The following is a 16,569-nucleotide window of genomic DNA, read 5'->3' on the forward strand; positions in this document are numbered from 1 at the left end:
ATCGATTTGCGCAGTGAACGGCTCAACAATTTATTGTTCAACAAAAACCAATTCAATGCTAACAAAAAATAAATTTATTCAAAGCAAATTAGAGATATTCTTTAAAGTATACAAACAAATTATAGCAAATGAGGTACTAGTATTATTTATTTAAATAAACAAACTAAGGTGGAGTTTGGAGGAGGCGAACTGCTAATTCTTATTTCAAGTAATTAAGGGTGACCACTTTACACGCTTGTTATGCCTAGATTGTAAATTATAAGTGTAGCGATAAATAATTATACAGTTGGTGGAGGTGTACTTGCGAGATTATAGGCCGCTTAATACAAAAGTTGACTATGTGGTTTGGTGGTGGGGGGGTCGATCTTGTTAGTTTTGCGAATTGTTTTGGATATCCGGTGGCGCAACTTTCCGAGTCCTGAACGAGTATGCGAGATCAAAAATATCTAAAGCAAATAACTTTATACAGAAAAACAAACAAGTAAATTTACAAAAACTAAAAACTGACCCTTAAGATTGCCAGTAATTACCCACCCCTTGCATGAGTTCTTACAATCATTTACTTAATTATGCACTCGATTGTGAAATCAATAACACATATCAAACCAAATAATAAGGGATAGATTGGAGTTAAAAAAAATAGGATTTATGTAGTCACGCTCTTAGTCACGAATACAGAAAACAGTTGCACGATTTCTAGAATTGCTATATTTACATTTAATTTAGCTGATAATTTATTATGTATAAAAATTTATGTATTTGTTTCAGAAAAATACAAAAACAAAAAAAAATTATGTATAAGATGCATAAGGCCGTGTTTGCGGTTTAGCAGTTCTTGAATACTAGAACTCTGATCACACGATTTCCTTATTAACGGCTGTCACTTCCAGCTGTGGGAAACGCTAAACTGACCTATTTTTTATTTTTTTTTAAAATGTAACATTCATATTTTTGTTGAAAGAAATAATTATTGTTTTAAAGAAATTTCACTAATTTTTCTATGCTTTATTTATAGGGTTGGCAAATAAGTTCGTTCGGCTTTTGAGGGTGGAATAAATAACAATTTCTTTGATACATAGAATAAATTTTAATCAATTATAGATTGACCATTCTTACTGATGACTTCTTGCCATCTTTCCACCAACTTCATTATACCACGTTCGTAGTACGTCTGTGGCTTATCGTCGAAAAACCAATCAAAATGTTTTTTGACAGTCTTTTCTTTATCGAAAGTTTTTCTGTTCAAGGAGTTCTGCAACTATCAGAATAAATGATTATCAGAAGGTGCCAGATCCGGTGAATACGGAGGATGAGAAAAAACATCCCAGCAGTTTATTCCGAGTGGTCAATGACGTATGCGGTCTGGCGTCATCGTGGTGAGAGACGTCACCTCTGCGATTTGCTAATTCTGGACGTTTTGTGCGGATTGCGTGGTCCAGTTTGGGTTAACTGCTAGCAGTATGCAGTTGAATCAATTGTTTTGCCTGACGGTAACAGCTCCTAATAGATGATACCTTTATAATCCCACCATACGGAGAGCATAATCTTCTTCGGATGCAGTTCCTCCTTCAAGCTTGTTTGCGGCGGCTCACTGCAGTGCTTCCATCTTTTACGCACTACATTATCTTAGAAGATCCATTTTTCATCTCCCGTTACCATCCGCTTTAAAAATGGGTATTTTTTTTTTACGTTTCCGCAACGAATCGCAAATGGATATGCGAGTGGCTAAATTGACGTCGGTTAATTCATGTAGTACCCAAAAATTGAGCCGAGAAACGTATCCCAGCCGGCGCAAATGATTTTTGGAGCTCGTATAGAATATGTTAAGTGCTGTTGCTATCTCTCACACCGATTCGCATGGATCTTTATCGATTACGCCCTTGTCATCATCTAAATTAATCTCGGTCGGGCGACCGGAGCGGGGCGCATCATCAATGTCAAAATCTCCAGAACGGAATTTGGCAAACCACTTTTGGCATACGCGTTCTGTTAAGGCATCATCACCATATACACGGCATATCTTTTTGTGAGCCTCTGCAGCTCGTTTACTCTTTTTAGAAATAATAGAGCAAAATATGAAGAAAATGCTCTTTATTTTCTTCCATCTTTACAGCTACGCAGCAAGCACAATAGTAATGTTTGTTAAACCGAAATCCATAGAAAGGTTAAGCTTAACATAATCTTTCAAATGAACAATCGAGTTCTGCGCTTGCGCCGAAAATAAAAAATGAAAATCGGAATGAATCTGTACCAAAATAAAAACCGAACGAACTTATTGGCCAACCCGATAGTTATCAAAACCTAAATCACCCAACTATGTATACCTTATGTAAAAATATGAACTTATATACTCCATATGAACTTTAAAACAAGTTGTACTTTGTGGAATACGATCTTCTATTACCTATTTCAGCCTCCATCTTTCCTAACATAGAACCATTTAATATTCAATAAAAAGTCAATAGAATAAAATAAATTCAAAACGGACCGCTATGTAGTATAAGATCTCTCTTAAAAAACCAGTGTACGCACGAATGAATATTGATTAAATGAATATTTTAAATTCAGAGTAAACATATAGGATTGATAAATATTATTATATTTGCATAAGAATTGGTTATTGAAATTAGGAGATTGTTACAATTGAAAATTCTGTTAGTTCGCTATCTAATGACTTAGAGATGAGACTAATATTCAGATATTCTGAAGCAGTGATATTCAAGATATTTACCTCATTTGGATCCTTTAGGGCCTCTAATTCTTCTGTACAACCACCTCCACCGCCAACCTGAAACGTTAACATTTCCTATTACTTTCAATAGTTCACACTAAACATACCAGTAAGTGTATTAAATATATAGTACATGAATGCAATATGAATATAATAAGTGGATAATGCATTGAAACACGGAGAAAATTCAAGTTATAATGAAGTTGTATATAGCCTTTTCATTTTCATTGCAGATGATCTAATTTCTGTTTCTGAGAGGGGAGGATGTAGATGCGAGCTCGTATTTTGAGGCTCTCATGGTCCAGAAAAGTGGTTATGAAATTGTTCACGCACACCCCAGATACGGAAAGTTCAAATTATGCGCTGTGACCACTTGGTAACGTATGACCAAAACTTATCTGAAGCGCATATCTGTAAAGTTGGTACTTCGGTTCTTTGGCTGTAGCACCTTGTAACGGTTTCCTTTAAACTTGACAAGTATGGCGCAAGCCGAGCAGTTAGAGGCATGTCCCGGCAACTAAGATGTATAGGGGTACTGGGTTTGATTCCAGGTCTTGGACTCACGTGTTAATGTTGTGTTTTAAAGTAAAGCATGGTAGCTTTCTGCCTCCACTTAAGGCATCCGGTAGCAGACACTCCTGAAAATTAGATCCTATCTAACCGTATAGTTTTAATAAAACTCAGTGTCTAGTATCATAATCTCTAACTAAGAACCTCCTCTTTTAAATAAACTTACAGCGAGGTATAACACAGTTCGCCAAAAAAACACATCAATATGCGCTGTTCCTTACGGCGAGATTAGTTCCATTAATAAACCCATCTCTACAGCAAACCAACAGATTGTGCTCTAAAATGGTAAGGCCATGAAACTTATACGGAACCTGAAAGATGGCAGAAGAAAGCCTAATTTGATCGCCCACCAGGCAAATGGGAGATAGAGAGACTTGAAGTGGCCTGTCAGGCTGGAGTTGAGCAGACGATGAGAGGACTCCACCTCGAGAAGCAGAAAGATTTACAGAACTGAAGGTATGGAAAAAACCGGAAGCCACTAAGAACTAAGATTTCCAGGAAAAATAGTTAGCTATACATTTCCATCGATAATACCTAATCATAGTGTTTGACGTATTCGCCGCCAGAAAAGTACTTTACTTATCAAGAAGTTTAGCTTCTGTTACATCACTTTATTTGTTCAAAAATGTCATTTTGCTTTTACTGTTCACATTTACTGCAAAGATCCTATTAGGGAAAACGGACTGGTTAGCCAAAATTCTCAAAGCTAACTATTACTAAATTTCACAAGAATCTTGTGTTCTCTGCAGTAAAAGAAGTTGCTTGCATTCTCTAACGGCACTGAAATTCGCACTGCAACGTGCATCATTCATGTCAGGAACTTTTGAATTAATGTAGCTCCCTACTTCTAGAGTAAATCTCCCCAATTTTTTTTTTTTTTAATTTCACGAAATTTGGGTATTGGAGATACCTTTATAAGTGGTTATTACTCCAATTAAGAAATAAGGATTTATTTTCTTATTCTCTCTCTCTAAAAGAAAATGCATTCAAAGTGATAAAATTAACAACACGAAAGGTACATTCATTTTTATTTATTTGACTAAAACTGAAATTAACAAAAATTTGAAAACACAAAATTACCTTTTTACCAAAGTGTTGCACAAATTGGCACCCATTATTGTTTATGCACGCAGTTGCTCTCGAAATCCATTCATTTTCTGTTGCAGCAGCAATGGAACCCGGATCAACAGTCTTACAGGCGTCCAAAATTCGATCCTGAAATTGTTGAACTGAGGTTATTGGAATATATTCACAGGTAAACTTGAAAGGAAAACCCTTCTTTAGAGTTAAATCTAAATAGAGTATTCAGGGTCTCGATTGCTGGGCGTTTTTTCATGATAATCGCGATTTTTTGAACAAATAAAGTTAATGTCTATTTCTTTTAATTAAGCCTTCAGGTTTATCATTGGGCAACTACTAATCAGGATTTATTGGAAAAAGGCGATTAGCAAACACCCTTTATTCTTAAATTCTTATATTAACTATTAAGTAAGATCCAAGACCAAGATAGGGAATCGAACCCAAAACCAAAATCCATCTTAGCTTTGCAGGATGTTTAAAAAAATTTAAAGATCCTTTATTATAGATACTAGTGATCAGATAACTGACACTAATAAGACAAAAAATGTGAAAGTAATTTTTATTTTTTTAAATTTCCGTTCTTACTGATTTTAGGAAGCGCTGTAGCTCAGTGAGTACAGGACTCGAGGACCCTTGTTAGGGACCCCACCCTGAGATTTTTTCTTTTTTTTGCCTTCGAGCTTATACAGCTGACTGTCAAGGGATGGAAGTATTGTCTGTAATAAGAGAACATTGACTGGAGCACAGCAATGCTCTGAGAAGGCTCTCAGTTGGCAATTAACCTCAGATGTTTGATGCGCTTTGAAAATTCATGTTAGAAAAACAAAAATGAATGTACCTTCTTTATTAATAAATTCATTTAATATTTTACATCATTAACTAGTAAAAACAACTTAAATTGGAATTGGAATTATATGCAACTTTTTTGGCGCAATATTTCAGCTGTAAATAATAAGTTTTTGTTTAAATATTTACTTCAATTATAATTGCCCATAACATTGCGCAAATACCAGTAAGAGCGGGACGCTAATAATCATTGCAGTTAATGCATCACCACCCAAACCACAAAATAAATGAACAAGTTGAGAAGCTATGATTTTGCATGTTGACTGGTAGGAGATGAGTTACAATTACTTTAATAAATAGCAATAGTTCTTATACACTTTAAGCAATAATATTTTGAAGTAATCTTCGAAGCCCGAACAGCATTCTAAATTTAATTTTAATGATAAATAGTTTCAAATAATGGTTGTTTTTTGGCCTGGCAAAAATAAATAAATAAATAAAATGCACTTTTGGTTGGTTGATTTGCCGAAATCTTATTAGATATCTCAGTGATACCAAAATAAATGTAGAGTTGAACCCATAGAGTAGTCGTACCAACCATATCCTGTAAAACTGCACGCGCAGCTTAAATCATACCGCTGAAAATTATTTTCAAATTTTTTAATATTTCTGGCATAAATTTAAATTCATATGATACGATGTACGCCATGAATACTTTCTACTCGTGTAATCTGATTTGGCTGATTGCAATAAATAATTATTAATTGATTGATTGGTATTTAATAATTTTTAGGGCGCCCTAAATAAATGATGAGGTAAAATTAATTTTAACAAGACGTAACATGTTATTTGGTGGAGTGATTTAGGTGGATTTGAGATGACGCTGATTCTGCCAGTAGTTTCTCTTATGTTAAAGCAGAATTGCCTAAAGCAGAATTGTGGTTTAGCACAATTAATTAATTAATTCGGGTAAGTCATGAAACTGATCTTTTTCAACGATCAGTGAAGCTGATCTTTCCAGGTTTATCAATTACTTTTTTATCTTGGATGAAGTAAATAGCTTCAAATTAAGTGAATCTAACTAAACTAAACCGGAGATTTATTTATAATTAACTTGAACAAAAGTGTCAAAAAAAACCTTACTATAGAAGAATAAAAAACTGGTTTAATCCAGGGTCAAGTGGAGACTGCCGGGATCTTTTCTAAAATATATTTTCTTAAACTAAATCAAGAAAAACAAAATCCTAACCTCCATTCCAGACAAGGGCGATGTGTCAGTTGTAACACTTGGTTACAAATTAACTGAAACTGTTTTTTTTTCCTTCCTTTTTTCCTAATTGGCCTATGTATACACTAGAGGAGGCTGTGGTTGTTGACACAAGGGTAAATATACTTCCGGCCTCTTTTTCTAACAAACACATGCACTCTTTCAATGTACGCTATGGCGGACGGACACATGACTTACTTCACTAAACTTTTCAAAACTCTGACGTGTACATGTGTCTTTTTGACCTAAACAGTAACTATCCGGCGCATCACAGGGAATTACTAAACAACCCCCCCTCTGTGTTTATGTACTCGTCTGCAGTCTTGTAACTAATTATAAATAATATACGATTGGGGTTTGTGTATTTAGGTTGTGTGCTAAAAGGGGTGGATACCTAAAGGGAGGGAGAATTTAGTAATTTTGAGTTAGAATTTATACTTGAAGTGTCTAAAGTCTAAACTGATTTTTTTTTTTTTTTTCAGAAACTGAATAACTCCAGAAATTAGTTGGTTACAACAATATAAAACATCTTTTTTTTTAAATTTATTTAGTTATTTACAATCTGTACGAGTATATACACATGCAATAAGTAAATTAGAAGGTGGATGAGATATATGGGTGCGTGATGAGCAGGAGGAGAGAAACTACCCAGCGGTAGCACTCTCGAGAGGAAACCGATTATGATGGTAATGGTTTTCAGTCGGCGAGGAGGACTGGTTAGGGATGTCAGATGTGGCGAGAGACAGTACGAGATGATTAGAGCAAATAGAGAGAGCAGTATGGAACTTTTGATATTTCGTCTTGGCGAGTTGGTGTACGAATTGGATGTTGAGTTAGTTGTGAAGAGTGAGATTAGTCTAGAAAGGAGCGTCAGCTATCTGTCGGAGTAGTTTTGATTGAAATGTCTGTACTGTCCGTATGTTTGTAGGCTTGGCTGAACCCCACAGCTCTAGTATCTAAGTCCACATAGGTTTGAGGACAGTGTTGTATATTAAGCGTTTGAGTTAAATGGGTAATTTGGAGCGTCGTCCAAGTAATCTGTAAAGAAGTTTAGCGCGTTTTGTCATTGCTTGTCTTTTAAAAAAACATGATAAAATTATTTTTTTTGAAATGGGTTTAGAAATCACAATTGTGTATTTGAGTCCACAGTAAGTAAATCAGATAATAATGGCATCTGTAAGGCGGGCGAAGTAGGAGGGAAGAAACCACCCACTGGCAGCATTCTGAATTACCATTACGCTGTCAGCCCCGAAGGAGATATCGGAGCACTGACGCTTCAGTCGGCTAGGAGAATTTTCAGGAATGGTACGAGAGGCGAGGGACTGTTCAATAGGATTATGGCAATGAGAAAGAGTTTTATGATATTCTGACACTTTCCTCGGCCAGCAGCTTTACGAAAGGAATGTCGAGATCGGTGTGTAGTGTTAACTTTGTGAGGTAGATCAAAGAATGAACTACGAGGGTCGTTTGAAAAGTCCGTGCAAAGTCAGAGAGATAGCACTACTGGCGCGTATAGAGGTTATGTTTAGTTAGTAGCATCTCTTGGAAGAACACACACCAAGTTTCAGCCAGATCGGTATATTTCTTTGTGTTTGGCATTCGTTTGAATCGAAGAAGTCGAGTGATTTTCAAAAAATGGACGAAAAAGAATTTCGTGTGTTGATTAAACACTACTTTATGAAAGGCAAAACGCCTCAGGAGACTAAAGAGAAGCTTGATAAACATTTCTGCACCTTCGATTAGAACAGTTTCAAAATTTTCGGAGTGGCCATATGGGCACAAGTGACGCTGAACGTTCTGGACGCCCTGTTGAGGTTACTACTCCAGAAATCATTGATAAAATCCATGATATGGTGATGGATGACAGAAGAGTGAAGGTGCGTGAGATTGCTAGTACTGTGGGCATCTCGAATGAACGGGTACATAATGTTTTGCATCAACATTTGGACATGACAAAGCTATCCGCAAGATGGGTGCCGCGATTGCTCACGCTTGACCAAAAACGAAATCGTGTGAAGTGTTGCAAGGACGGTTTGCAGCTGTTCCAGAAGAATCCGCAGGACTTTAAGCGTCGTTTCGTCACTGTGGATGAAACATGGATACATCACTACACTCCTAAGGCCAAAGAACAATCTAAACAATGGGTTACCAAGGGGGAATCTGCGCCAAAAAAGGCGAAGACCGTTCCTTCGGCCGGAAAGATTATGGCGACTGTCTTTTGGGATTCGCAAGGAATAATCCTCATCGACTATCTGGAAAAGGGTAAAACTATTACTGGTGCATATTATTCATCGTTATTGGACCGTTTGAAAACCGAGCTGCAAGAAAAACGCCCACGATTGGCCCACAAAAAAGTCCTTTTCCATCACGACAACGCACCAGCTCACACCTCAGCAGTTGTGGTCGCAAAATTAATGGAAATAGGGTTCCAACTCGTTTCACATCCCCCCTATTCTCCAGACTTGGCTCCCTCGGACTACTATTTCTTCCCCAATAAGAAGAAATGGCTGGCGGGAAAAAGATTTTATTCAAACGAGGAGGTGATTGCAGAAACGAATGGCTACTTTTCAGACTTGGACAAATCCTATTATTCGGAAGGGATCAACAAACTAGAGCAGCGTTGGACGAAGTGTATAAGCCTAAAAGGAGACTACGTTGAAAAATAAAAAAGGTTTACTCCAAAAAATTAAGTAGTTTTTATTTTTGCACGGACTTTTCAAACGACCCTCGTATTTGTCGTAGTATTTTATACTGAAATGTCTGTATTTTGAGGAGGGCATCGACTGCGATGGTAAAATTTCAGGATTGTCAACAAGTTTATCTGTTTGTCAGATACCCAGACTTCTAGAACATAGGTTTGTTTCCAGAGTTGTGGGTTAGTTTTTTTTTTAGTTCTGTCTTCTAATTAGTTAGTAAAGAAGATTGGAACCTTTTAAAAATTGCTTGTCATTTATGTATTGTGAGTGACTTCCTAGTGAGTAGTGAATCTATCGAAAGATAGCGCACCAGATCTGTTCATGTAAGAGGAATGCTGTTGAAGAACTTAGGAGGGTAGAAGACCCGCATTTTTGAGGGTTCAGGTTTATCCTCAATTTATGCCCCATGATTTTATGAGGTGAAAACGGGTCTGTAATATTTGGAAAACTGAAGAAGGGTTTATACTCGTACTTGAGGCAAAGTCTGATTTTTAAAGTACAGCTGGAGGAAATCTATGACGCTTTTCTGCGATGATTTTTTGAAATTTTTTAATTTTTCTTCTCCGAATGTTCAATCTTACCCTACAGGTATTTCAAATAATTGCTTAAAATTTGTGTAAAGTTCTAGCTACACTAAAATAAGATAAAAGTTTAGCAAGAACTCCCAAAAAATATTTCGGAAATTCAATTTATTTTATTTTAGTTATGTGGGGGTTGGGGAAATGACAGTTTCCAAACACCAGAAAATCACAAAACCACTAATTTTTGACGCTATATTGCCATTGACTTTTTGAAAAATAGATTTGATTTTTCATCAACAATTCAAGATTTGAGATCTTCAATGGACCAAGAATGGTGTTGTACAGAAGCGGACCCCCACTCACAATGTATCAATCCCCCTAGAGTTATGCTTGTATCAGGACTAAAAAAATATCAGAATCAGAAAAGAATCACAGAATAGATAATCGCCAGCTCCACAATAGGAAGTTGAGAATTTCGTCGTCTATAAACAGACGGTACGAGTCTTCATATTTTCTACCCCCCCTTTTCGAAGTTTAATTTTTAAAGTTGTACCAAGAATCCCCTAGAACAAAAACCCATTACTGATACATATTTGTTACCTTGTCGCAAGAAAATTGGAATTTCCCTCACAAGGGTAAGAGAAATGCAAAGACCGGATATGAAAAAGTTATACACAAATGTATAAAATAAGATAAATTAAACTTTAATAAAGTAATTTAATAACCAAAGTAAGAACAATTAATATTTATAGATTCTACCGTTATTCAACAATAAATAGATTCAATCAGTCAACTAAAGTTGGAGGAGGAAAAAAACCACTGCTGTCGTTACAGTTAACAGCGAGGTCTTCAACCTTCATTTACTTCGTATTTCTTGTTTCTAGTGAGGCAGTTCCGTCTAAGGACAGGTCCAGTCTGGTTCCTCAATCACTACAAATACGTCGCTACCGTTCGCTTCCGATTTAAACTGCCATCAACCTTTCTTTATTTTTATTTCTTCTTTTTCAAATGTTTAAACGTTTTTTTTTCCTTGTCTTATCGTGACAGTAATTCACATGTGGGAATAACCAAGTCTTACTATTTCTTTAACGTTTTATTATGTTAACTTAAGCCGTTGTATTTGTTTGTCTATCATTCCGGTGGTTGCAGAAAAGAGACGTTCAAGTTTTTAAGCATACAAGGAATTTGTAGACTTCGTGGGGGTAAAGGTTTTATAAAGGGAAATCTTGGTCCAACTGTTAAATATTACCAAATTTCTAGACTTTAGCTTGACAGCTTGAGATAAGCATTTAATATTGACAAGATATCGACGAAATTTATCGGAAATTGTACCATCCAACTGTTAGCATTGCGGACCAGCCCTATTGTACGGTGTGGTGATCACAAGGGCAAGGTCTCCGATACCAACAGCGCACCAATCATAGCCATCACTTCAACCGCACCTTCAGGTCCAGATGAACCTCCACAGCGGTATCCTTATTTGATTAGGGGTAAGGCGAGCGTCGAGTTGGACAGGATCAAGTCAGAGTTCATTGTAATAGCCCCGGGCCAGAAAAAGTAGGATAACGTTGCAGTACAGGCCGTATCTCCGACGTACTTACAGCTACCAGCTTCGGAACCCATGAGGATGTGCCTCGTACATCACCTCGTATGCACATTACACAGCAACACACCTCAGAAGGCCTGCCTTCGGATAGTATGACCCCCAAATATAGCTTCGACAAGCCTTTTAAAGTCTGTATTTGGGACAGGGAGGCTTGGAGACGCGGTCCTCCAGTTGTGAGGGACTTAATTAGGTACATGGACGGCTCCAGAACAGAGGAAGGGGTGGGAGCGGAAGTGTACGGGGTGAAGCCGAAATTTAGGTTTTCGGTTAGCCTAGGAAAACTAGCTACGGTTTTTCAGGCTGAGCTAGTTGCAATAAGTTTCTGTGCTGCCGAGATAGTTGGACGAAGAATTATTAATTCTAAGGTCGTAATTTTCTCGGATAATCAGGCTGCTCTACGAGCTATTAGTTCTTACCACGTCAATTCAAGGCTGGTTAGGGACTGTATGGGTGCCCTGAAGGAAATCAGTGACCACAATAAGGTCTTAATGGTTTAGGTACCTAGTCATTCAGAACATAAAGGAAACGAAGTGGCAGATTTATTGGCCAGGGAAGGCTCTGCGGGACACTTCGTTGGCCCGGAGCCCTATTTTGGGGTCTCCAAGTGTCTTAATACTGCGGCTATTAAACTATGGGTGCAGACTAGGTCTCAGGAGTGGTGGCTTGCCACCACTCCGCAGAGACAGGCGAAGGAGTTATCAAGGGCTATTCGCCAAAGCTAACTGCAGATTTAATCCGTCAAGGCCGTGGGGCTTTAAGGATAATTGTAGGCCTATTAACTGGCCACTGCAGGCTTAGAAAACACATGCATCGTATGGGCCTGGCGGATGATAGCCTTTGTAGGTTCTGTCAGGAAGAGGAGGAAACGGCACTACACGTGTTGTGTCAGTGTGAGGGGCTTGTCTGGCTAAGGATGTTACTTCTCGGGGAGGAAAAACCAAGGCCTGTAAGCTTTACCCAAGAGTCGCTCTCCAGAATTAAGAGTCTGATTAAACGGACGGGTCTGGAGGGCGACCTTTTGAGAAGGGGAGCCACAATAGATCCAAAGGGGTCGTAGTGGCGTAGGCCTTTAGGCCGCCCTATTAGAATCTTAATCTTAACACACCTCAGAAACTAAATTTCAACACATCTAAATCAATAATTTGCAACAACTTAAAGAACTCATCAAAGAGATGAGGTGATATCAGCAAGAAGTTTGTTTATGTAGCCATCTACACAAAGAATTTGTTGATCAACCGATAATTCATTATTAAACAGTAAATACATCTATAAATTCTATAGCATTAGACTTCATGTTGCGCAGCCCAACACCTAAATGTTATTGCAGAGTAAAGCACCAATAGTAATAATAACAAATTGAGACGTTGTGTGGGAAGTGATAAACCAAAAAATATAAAACAAATTGTAGAAAATTAAGATCACGTACGAAAAAAATGTCTTGTCAGTCATAAAACCGGATACATAAAACTAAATTCTAGAAAAAAAAGAGAAAAAATTTAAAGCGCTGCATTTGAGAGGGGAGCAGAGTGTTTTATGTAAGCTCGTGCGAAGTTTAGAGCTTGGCTGTAAAAAAACAGATGGTCCATGTAATTCGAAAGATATTACCTGTAGTGAGTTGGCCCACTAGCGTATCTTACACGTTAGGGACAGCAGATCGAGCTGCTTGCTGCTGTCTTTGGTTAGTAAAGGTTCTCTACTTGTAACTTGTAACTTACAGGAGCATATATTACTTCTTGAGACTACACTTCTCCACAGTCTGTGGTGTACAACACTGGACTTACTACTATGTACCACCTGAGACAACATATCTCAAAAATATTCTCTCTACTACTACTGTTCCTTGAGTTACAAACATTTGTAGTAGAATTGTAAGTTTATTGCAACTATAATTAATCATAAAAGCTTCTTCTTGAAGATAAATTACTAATTTAACTTGAAGATAATTACTGTCCGATTGAGTAATTGTTATCAAAAACACCATTTAACTGAAATCCACTATAAGACTTCTGAGTATAATTCCTTTCAAATGGGGCAGTTAACTGAAAGTCCATTTTAAACTAGCAGTTAGATAATCAAGATAAAAACAAGAAATTTTATCTTTGATCTTAACCGAACAGATTTGTTAAAGAAGGTAATTATCATTCAATTGGTTAGACTGTCGCTGCTACTTAGCCATTCCGAACATTGACTATTAATTATACTTCTTTTGTTTTATAGATAATAATATTAGTTTAATTCTTTGCATTAATGTTTCTTAAAAATAAATATTCTTGCGCAGTTAATAAAATAGCTCGCCATATCTTTGTTCCAATCTGGACAGAATTATATTTTATAATTTTGTTTTTTTATTAAACCGAATTTGCCTCTATGAATAAATTTGTTATATGATACCTGCCTTATAGAAAAATGAAGTATTGTTTACAACAATTCTTGGGTTTTAATTATTGAAAAGGGATTCCATTAATAAAATTAATGAAAGGGAAATATATTTAGAAATAATTAACAAAATTACGAGGACAGTTGTATAAGGGTTGATCATCAAAAAGTGCACGAAAAAGCGTAACGTTGAAAAACACCCAACTTTGACAATTGTTTTCCCTCTTTCTATACAACATAAAATTTCCAAATTTTCTTTAAATTGTAGGACAAATCCTCCTTTATAATAGTAATACGTTCTATGTATATTTGTGGGCTGTCTAGGTGGGTCAAATTGTCTTATTTAGAGAGTCAACAGGAATCATTTTGAGATAAAAGAAATATTGTCGCATTAGAGATCTTTTAAAAGACAAATGTCTGTTGAGGTAAAAAAAAGCTAGCTGCATATCAGAAGTGTTATTTGCTAATGAATAATTTTTGTAACCATTTTAGGAGGTCTATTTCTTGCGACAACAGATACGTTATCTCGTCTAAAATTTGTAGCTGAAGGTATGGAACTTGGTCAGTCAGAACAGCTCTTTTCACGCACACTTAGACACAACACAACATTTATCAATAAATCATTCAATCTACATAAATCAATGCAGCTGCTATTCTACGATACTGAAGAATGATCTCATTTCTGGCAGCTGCCTTCTACAGTAACTAACTTTGACTATATTTGGACCATATTTAAATTTCTGACGTTTTTCTTTTTAGAAAACTTAGTCCTCATATATCTTATGGAATAATACGAGGTGTGGCTATTAAATAACGAGACTGATGCTGCTACAGAAGAACTATGCATGCGACAAATCCTAACGACCGACAGCTGTGCAGCGTAAAGCATTCTCTTTCGATTGCAGCGTCTCACGTGATTGTAGAGAAATCTGTCTGACCGGAACCGTCGTTTGGATAAGAGGTGTTAGTTTCGTTTTGCCGAAAACATGATACTACACATGTAATAGAGCAACGAATTGTCGTGAAATTTCACATGAAACTTGGTAAAACCGCTACTGAAACTTATCTTTTATTAAAAGTAGTTTATGGCGATGAATGTTTATCACTTGCGCGAGTTTTTGAGTGGTTCAAGCGTTTCCAAGATGGCGAGAAGACGTCGGAGATAATGACCGCCCGGGTCGCCCTTCCACGTCCAAAACGGATGAAAATATCGATTATAATTGATCAACATTACTACCGTGAGGTGCTTGCTTAACTCCGTGAAAGAGTTAGGAAAAAACGATCCGTTTGGTGGAAGAACAAGTCATGGGTTCTCCATCAAGACAGCGGGCCGGCTCACACTGCATTGTCTGTCAAGACGTTTCTAGTCAAGTACAACATCCCAGTTTTAGGCCATCCGCCTTATTCGCCTGACCTGGCCCCATGTGACTTTTATCTGTTCCCTAAAGTCAAATCTGCATTAAAAGGAAAACGATTTCAGTCCGTTGAAGCTGTGAAAGAAAAAGCGGCACGCGGCATGCAGGAGCTCACAGAAAAAGACTTCCAGCACTGTTTCGAACAATGGTAAATTCGCATGGATAGGAGAGGGATGTATATTGAAGGTGATAGTAACACCAAATTCATTAATCTACCTCTAAGGAAGCACGAAAGTCTGAAACCGGTAAGGAATACAAGAGACATACGAGCATGCCAAGACGGATAAAAACATCTAAGATATTTTCCATCACTGCGGACCTAATCTCACTTTTGGTCTTACAGGTGCAAGTAATTAGCTCATTGGAGCCACCCAGTTTTCTACATAATGAACATGTCTCTTGAGAAGGCTGAATGCTGTAAAAGTCCTTGAGAGGCAGATACTTATTTCCGCCAGTTTAATGACTAAATTTCCTCTTTAAGTATGTATAAACTAATTTATTAAGCATTCTCACAATAGCATTGTCAATATATTATTGAAGCATAATATTTGAGAAGTACCAAAAGTACTCATCGTTTAAATAGCTGACATGATGGTGCGGGGTGAGGACAAAGAACGAGGCCCTCCTTGATTTCTCTATTCATATTGCTCCCCAAGATTATAATCTTTTTTTCATTTGTCACTGTCACATAACGTGTTTTAACGAGGACTGCCATTAGAATGTAACGTTTTTTAGAAGCAATCAGATAAGGGCCGTATGATTTGTAGTTGAGTGTGGAACTGTTTATTACAAACTATTTATAAAAATATTATCCAGCTGAAAAAGTCTTCTGCAATAATCTGAACAGACAATAATTCTTCTAAATAATTAAGAATTTTTAATAAAACGTTTGCGCTAATAAAACGTTCACTTAGCTTTTAGTGTTTATTTTATTGGTTTTCTTCGGCAAATTCAAATGAAGTTCTAGTAAGTTATGCACAATGGCCGCACTGAAATGAAGGTTTGTAGAAAGACAGTAATTCAGGGCAGTGGTTAACGGGTCAGTAAAAAAAGGCAGAATAAATGGATAAAATGAAAATTTCGGAGCTAGGTAAAATTAATTGAATGATTTAAATAGAAAATATCAATATCAGCTATCAGAAGGCAACCCATGAATGGTAAAATTGGCATTATCATACCGAATATTATATTTATGAGAAATCATCAGGTGCAATGACTTTCTCTTGTCGCTAATTAGGTCATGAAACTTGGTAAGTGTAACTTTAAAATCTAAAACCTACAGCTTCACATCTTAGAACTAAAAACAAATCAAAAAGCAATCAAGCGATTCGCATAGCAGACGATCGCTTCTTTCATTAGTATCGATACAGGTTGAAATTTTCTTTCGGTTAATACCGGAATATCGCCGTAATTGCTGATTAGTTTGGTCCAGCGGAAGATTTTGATCAAACAAACTGGATGAAGAGGAGAATTATGCAGCGAATACCATAAATAAAAGATGAAACTGGCAGTGTTATCATA

At 36.9% G+C, this 16,569-nt stretch overlaps 1 protein-coding gene across 17 annotated transcripts in view; it reads right to left on the bottom strand.

Moving 5' to 3' along the window:
• Positions 1-16,569, bottom strand: part of LOC141450556 (uncharacterized) — a 542,687-nt gene that overhangs the window by 274,434 nt on the left and 251,684 nt on the right. For 12 of the 17 annotated variants that reach the window (XM_074121189.1, XM_074121192.1, XM_074121191.1 and 9 more), the window contains 2 exons: positions 4,382-4,516; positions 2,732-2,788 (listed from right to left, as the gene is read on the bottom strand). In XM_074121189.1, the coding sequence (XP_073977290.1) occupies positions 2,732-2,788; positions 4,382-4,516 (192 nt within the window). The remainder of the gene's footprint in view (positions 1-2,731; positions 2,789-4,381; positions 4,517-16,569) is intronic. The other 5 variants (XM_074121201.1, XM_074121198.1, XM_074121204.1 and 2 more) reach the window with 1 other exon arrangement.

This window comes from Rhodnius prolixus, unplaced genomic scaffold, assembly GCF_049639745.1.
Source record: "Rhodnius prolixus isolate KJV_2025 unplaced genomic scaffold, Rpr scaffold_2, whole genome shotgun sequence".
NCBI classification, from domain to species: domain Eukaryota; kingdom Metazoa; phylum Arthropoda; class Insecta; order Hemiptera; family Reduviidae; genus Rhodnius; species Rhodnius prolixus.